Source organism: Oryzias melastigma, linkage group LG1, assembly GCF_002922805.2.
Source record: "Oryzias melastigma strain HK-1 linkage group LG1, ASM292280v2, whole genome shotgun sequence".
Taxonomy (NCBI): Eukaryota; Metazoa; Chordata; class Actinopteri; order Beloniformes; family Adrianichthyidae; genus Oryzias; species Oryzias melastigma.
In genome coordinates this window covers 260810-267751 of record NC_050512.1, presented here as the reverse complement: position 1 = coordinate 267751, position 6942 = coordinate 260810, and the positions used below count along the sequence as shown (strand labels likewise).

The window sequence follows — 6942 nt, the reverse complement described above, 5'->3', positions numbered from 1 at the left end:
TTTCTTCAGAGAGAACATGTTTAAGAACACATTTTATACGACAACATAGCACAGATGGAGCTTTATTTTGAAAGGACTATTTATTTAAATTTGGATGAGCACTTTTCCCATAGATTTAAAAAAAAAAACAATACATCATCTGCACTGTTGGGGTAAATCGTATAATATAAAAATTTCCTTTCACCTTGAATTACTAAAACTTAGCAAATGATATTTTATATAATGACTAGAGGGACTACAGGGAAAGACAACTTTTGGTCTGAATTTTAACAGTTCAGTCCTTAGTTTAGATCTCCTGTTTGTCAGATCTCTCATTCTTAACTAAACCTAAAACTAGATCTTCCTCTGCTGACTTGCATTCATCTGGTGCTTAATGTTCTGTTTTTTTTTTTTTTTTTCCTTCTTCAGGAGTTAACCAGTTCAACCACATGGCTATGACTAACCAGATGACCCCGGCACAGATGGGCCCCCGAGCTGCTTCTCCTATGAACCACCCACAGCAAATGAACCTGAGCTCCGTTCCACAGGTAAGGCCTCAGTCCCAACTCACCTTACAGGCAGATTCATGCTGTTTGAGGGCAAATAATGGGCCAATCTGTACGGGGCACACAGGTGGTCTGCACAAAGCTTTAAAGTGGTAGATCACTTAGTGAATCTGTTCGGTATCTTATGGTAACAAATGTATTTAATATCTACTAGATTTTGTACAAAACCTTTAGCTTAGTACACTTTTATTTATCTAGATCAGTGTTTCCCATCCCTGGTCCTCGGGGCACACTGTCCTGCATGTTTTCCATGTTGCCCTGCTTATGCACACCTGATTCAGCTCATCATCAGGCTCAGCAGAAGCCTGACAATGACGGTCATCAGAGGCAGGTGTGTTTGAGCAGGGGTGGATTAGAAAAATGCTGGACAGTGTGCCCTGAGGACCAGGGTTGGGAAACACTGATCACGGGTCTGCAACCTTCAACATTTAAAGAGCCAATCAGATCAATTTCTCACCAACCAAAACTCAACGGGAGCCACAAAGTCTTAAAAAATAAGTCCCTCCTTTGTATTTATGTTATTTTTACTATTTTGATAAATATCAATAAATTATTGTTTTTGTGCATGAAAAAAAACATACATTTACAAGAAAAATATCATTTTTTTTCTAGGTATGAAATAAGCTACAACTTTTGACCTCCTTTCAAAATGAAAGATAAAATGCATCATCTCACTGCAGCAAATGTTGCAAAATGACGATTGGTGCTCTTTAGACTATTTCTTCTGAGCTGCTGGTTCATCCTTGTGCTTTGTTGTCTCGTAGATGGGCATGTCTCCCTCGAGAATGCCTCAGGCCCAGGGTTTGATGGCCGGACACAACAACATGGTGGGCCAGACAGCCAGCCAGGGGCAGTTCATGACTCAGACTCAGTTTCCTCCAGGATCTGGGGCGTCGGGGGCCATGAATGTCACTACAGGGCCTGGGATGGGCCAGCCGCCAGCACAAGCCGCCATCACCCAGGTGAGACATGAGGGGATGGGGTTCAGCGGTTTCAATTAGTGCTGCCACAAACGATTATTTTAAGAGTCGACTAATCACTGATTATTTTTTCTGATTAGTCCACTAATCAGGTCATGTGTAAACTGGATGTAAAACACACATCTTAACCATCATTATATAGCATTACCTGTGATAATGCTAGTGTGAAGACTGTAAGCTGAATTTGGACGATGAAGATGCTAAAATTGATAGCTGAAATCACTGAAGCTGATAGCTGAAATCACTGAAGCTGATAGCAGCTAAAATATTAGTTCAATGCAAAATTAGCCTAAAAAACAAAAAAAGCCTGTTAGTCAAAATATCTAGTATGCAGCTGAAAAGTCATTGTAATTTTCAACTTTACTATACTCTGACTCCATATAATATAAAGTAACTACAAATCGACTATTAAATTAGTCGTCGACTATTTTAATAGTCGATTAGTTGTTGATTAGTCGACTAATCGTGGCAGCTCTAGTTTCAATGATTCTTGTTTTTTATAGAATTTTACCTCAAAATCATAAAAATGTCCCTAACTGGCAGGGAGCTGAACTTCCGTTAACATGTCATATCTCACACTAATTGATTTCAGTGGATCATACCAATCAGTGCTTTCAACCCCAAATGAATTGTGTTGTTGTCTGTTTGACCTTGTTGTGTGTTTGTCTGCTTATCTTGTGTTTGTGCGCGTGCTCTGTGTGTCCCTCTCTCCAGCAGCAGCAGCAGCAGAGCGCTAACCTCCCCACCAATGCTCTGGGCCCCTCACTCAGCTCCCAGCTAGCCTCCTCCCAAACCCCCTTGCACCCCACACCTCCACCAGCTGCCTCCTCTGTCTCAGCTGCTGGGGGCGCCTCTAACCTGCCGCATCCCCAGTCCTCCAGCCGCAGCTCCACCCCCACCCTCCCCGGCTCTGCCCCAGCTCCAGCCCAGGGGGCCACTCCACCCTGCCCCTCTCAACCCCAACCCCAGGTGGAGCTCTCTACAGCAGCACAGACGCAGCCCCTTCCACAGCCCCCTACCACGCCGGTGAGACAGAGTCCCTCCGCATGCCCTCCCATTTAACCCCCCCCACCAGTGCCAACTCCCATCCTTTTGATTGCCACCCTCCTTCCACCCCTCCCGTTCAGCCCTTTCCAGTAGCTGCATCTTCATCACTACCTGTAGCCTCATCGGGGGGTTTTCACCTCTGTTAACCAAAGGGAGCTCCGATGAATGCATGCATGCATTTGTGCCAAAAAAATGACCTTTGACCTTTCTTTGCGCCCTGCTTTGTTTCACAGCTGTCCCAACCTGGGGCCAGTCTGGACAACCGAGTGCCCACGCCTGCCTCCGCCGCCAGTGCAGACCTGCACTCTCAGCACACTGCAGCGGACCTCCCCGTCCAGGAGGTCAAAGCAGAACCGCAGCATGGCCAGCAGGAGTTTGAGGCTGCTGGCATGAAAACAGAACCCAAAATGGAGGTCAAGAACATTTCTGACATCAAACTGGAGACTTCAAACATTTCCTCTGTGGAAGACAAATAGGAATTGGAAAGTCTCATTATGTGTCTTTGTCTGCAGACTGAAGATGACTCGACTTCAAGTTCTGTGAAAAAGGAAGAGCAGGAGGTGAAGGACGAGCAAATGGAGGTGGAGGAGAAAAAGCTGGTGATGAAGAAGGAGCCTAAAGACGAGGAGGAGAGTGGAACCAATGGAACAAGCTCCTCATCACCTCCTCAGTCACGACGAAAAAGTGAGTCCTACACCAGATCAGACGTCCTCACCAACATCCTGGATGGGATCTGCGTGTCCGTGCGTGTGGAATACTTTAATCAGAAGAAGAGTTGGAAGAGGAAAACTCTTGGATGACGTAGAACGACTAAAGATGTTTTGTCAAATAGAACAGGATAATCAGTGCCTCTTACTAACTCTAACCTCCAAGAATCATTTCATCCCGTCTTTACTTTCCTTTCCTGCTTGTATCTTTCAGTATTTAAACCAGAGGAGCTGCGGCAGACTTTGATGCCGACGCTGGAGTCCCTTTACAGGCAGGATCCCGAATCTCTGCCGTTCCGACAGCCCGTAGACCCCATGCTGCTGGGTATTCCTGTAGGTATATTGGGAGTTGATGTGCAATAAACACCTGACAGAACTGTGTACATGTCTGAACTGTATTTGAAGAGTTAGGATGCAGTTTTGGTTATAGGCAGAGGTCAAATGCAGTCTTCATCTCTGTCTTCACTTTCATTACATTCTCGGTGCTCCTTATTTTGTCCAGGACTACTTTGACATCGTGAAGAATCCGATAGACCTATCTACCATCAAGCGCAAGCTTGACACGGGGCAGTACCAAGAGCCCTGGCAGTATGTGGATGATGTGTGGCTGATGTTCAACAACGCCTGGCTCTACAACCGAAAGACGTCCCGGGTCTACAAGTACTGCTCCAAGCTGGCGGAAGTGTTCGAGTCGGAGATCGACCCGGTCATGCAGAGCTTGGGCTACTGCTGCGGGAGGAAGGTTTGTTAGGGAGACTCAGCTTTTTCATGTTGGATTGAACATCTCGTTGATTTTGTAATATAATTCTAACTTTCAACACCATTTTTTAAAGGCCTGCTCTAAGAGTGCTTTAACCTGTTCTTGTAGCATTTTTCTGATGATGGATTATCAAAATAATGTATTATGTATTATCAAAATAAAGCTTAAAATTGCATTTCAGAATATTATTTAATTCAAACTGAGGTGAATCAGGAGCAGACGAAAAACGCAGTTTGAAAGAAATCTTTGTGGTAAAGAAAATAAGCTGGGCGAGTCAGTCGCTCTGCTCCGCCTCATTCTGATGCAGACTGATCGATCCATGAACGTCTTTGTTTTCCTCATCTGAGATGAAATCTGGATCATTCAATCACTTTGTTTATATTTATTTATAGCACTTTTCATCAACATGTTGAACAAAAGGTGCTGAGCAAAAAAGACACATAAATATTAGTTAAAACTAGTGTAGCATACAAGGTGCTCATGCGTTTCATTGTTGTGTGCGATTAATTAATTGTGACCTATAGTTAATTGATCTAATTAACTGATTTTAATCGCAATTTTGACCCAACAATTAGTGTTAAAAGCTTCATTTTGAGGTTATTTTATTTACCTTTTTGACATCATGGTGCAGGAAAAGATTAAAATAAAGCTAAAAAAGTGGTTTACGTTTTTTTTTTATTATTATTATTATTATTATTATAAACAACACCTAACCTTTACTTTGTCACCACTGAGGGGTTCTTTTTTTTCTATCTTGAACAAAAAAAAAAACAAAAACAAAAAAAATATCAGGTTCAGAGTCAGGTTCAGAGGTTTCTGAGTAATCCAAAAGTTGACCATGAACTTCTTATTAATGCCATAATTCAAATGTTGATTTACCTTATTTGACAGTTTATCATACCAGCATGACAGTAGAAAAGACCTGAGAGTGAATGCATTGTTTACTTTAACCTATTCTTGTAAACTTGATCATTTTAAAGTCTGGGATAAAGCAGAAAAGAAACAGAAAGGAATCTAAGAATGAAACACCGCAGGGGAATTGAACAGTTTAGACTTTGGACTATTTTTTAATTAAACTTTTGCTTCATCATCTGGACGAGTGTTAAGAGAGGAACTTCCCCTCTAAAATGATGCGTTTTTCATGTCCATCACCTTTCTAGAAAAGGTGCTTGAGTGGAGCCGGTTTGTGCGTGCCTTGCACTGAAACGGTTACCATGACAACGCTACGTATCACGTATTAAACTGTCCGCCTTTGTAAGAAAAAGAAAACATTTTAAACTTGGTAACAGGTCTGAAGTTCTAATGATTTATTTAATCTTGATATTTTTCTTAAGTGAACATGGTATGAGCGGGATCAAAGGCTCCTCCAGGTGTGCAGAACACAGAAGTAACCATCAGACGCAAAAATTAGATTAATGCCATTTAAAAATAAATAAATAACGCACTAAAATGTCTGGGGGGGTTACTCCAGGCCAGCAGTCCTCCCCACGACTCAGTGGTGAATTTCTAATCAACTCCTGCCGCTCTGCAGAAACTATGTCCCAGAAAATGACAGCTGAAACTGCATCATCAGAATTAACAGACCACTGGGAAGGCTTTGAAAGATGATCAGAGTGGACACCTCGTTTAACCTGCATTGTTTTTTAAAGTTGTTTTCACTTTTGATGACGATGTTCTAATCAAAAATTGTCACTGAAAAGTTATTCTAATGTTACTTTGTAAACATCCAAAAATCTCTTGTATCCTCATGAAATCTATTAGCCTAGCTTTAAAAACCACTCTGGAATACTGAAATGATTCTTGGTGACATTTGTTTTCTTACTCCTGAAGCTCTAACATTGTTTCCTCGTGTCTGCAGTACGAGTTCTCCCCTCAAACCCTCTGTTGCTATGGGAAGCAGCTCTGCACCATACCAACTGGAGGCACATACTACAGCTATCAGAACAGGTATCTGCACATGCACCAGACTTATGCACTAGTACTAGTGTTTATAAGGGAGATTTGTCCCCTGAAACCTAAAAGATACGACAACAACTACGGTTGACATCAATATAACAATATTTAGAAGCTTTTTTCCTGTGTTTTTGTCGTATGGTTTTAGAGATTTCTATTGTTTCCCATCAAAAAAGAGCAAGGCTTAATTTTCTTCATATGTAGATTGTTGTAAATGTTGTTACTTTGCTCCCCCTAGTGTTTGAACTGTGCAACTGCTACCTCTGTTGAAATGAACTCTTATTGAGCATGGGTGCCCAAAGTGGGGCCCCAGGGCCAAATTTGGCCCGCCAAGGGTTATCTTTTCCTTATCCGGAACCTTTGAGGAGTCAAAGAGGACAGAGCTCCCCTGTGTGACCAAAAACAGCTGTGGATTTTTGACATTTTATGCTCTGTTTTTGCACATTTAGAGAGAAAGGTATAGAAATGTTGTTGTAAATATTTTGATTCTGGACACATTTAGACTTTTAACAAACAAAACCTGCTGTTCATGTTCATTTGCTGTATTTTTGTCACTAAAAACTAAAAATCACATTTTGATTTTGTGTTTTTTTTACAATTTATATTGATCTAACACTATTATGAAATAGAAAAAAATGTAAAAGTATGACAGATATTTAAAATCCAATGTCTTCTGGAAAAAGGACAAAAGCACACATTTACAGAACATTCCGGACCCTTTTTATATTCAAAATGAGCAGAAAAGTCCAGGCGGACATTTTGAGGCTTAGGTGTGAAAGGGTTAAAATGCCTTACCCGTTTCTAAAACTCTACGGCTGTAAAATACTTAAAAGTTTCAAAAACAAATGTAACTTACTTTTATTCTCACTAATGTATGTTACCTTAATGAATACAGAATCATAATAAATACATTAAACCATATTCTTTTTTTTCTCCTTTTATTTCATGAG

The 6942-nt window shown here is 41.2% G+C and overlaps 1 protein-coding gene across 1 annotated transcript in view; it reads left to right on the top strand.

The window, feature by feature from the left end:
* Nucleotides 1–6942, top strand: part of crebbpa (CREB binding protein a) — a 65843-nt gene that overhangs the window by 43508 nt on the left and 15393 nt on the right. Inside the window, exons 12-19 of the mRNA XM_036214029.1 lie at nucleotides 409–527; nucleotides 1310–1507; nucleotides 2240–2551; nucleotides 2806–2985; nucleotides 3085–3256; nucleotides 3494–3612; nucleotides 3782–4021; nucleotides 5898–6081. Coding sequence (XP_036069922.1) covers nucleotides 409–527; nucleotides 1310–1507; nucleotides 2240–2551; nucleotides 2806–2985; nucleotides 3085–3256; nucleotides 3494–3612; nucleotides 3782–4021; nucleotides 5898–6081 — 1524 coding nt within the window. The remainder of the gene's footprint in view (nucleotides 1–408; nucleotides 528–1309; nucleotides 1508–2239; nucleotides 2552–2805; nucleotides 2986–3084; nucleotides 3257–3493; nucleotides 3613–3781; nucleotides 4022–5897; nucleotides 6082–6942) is intronic.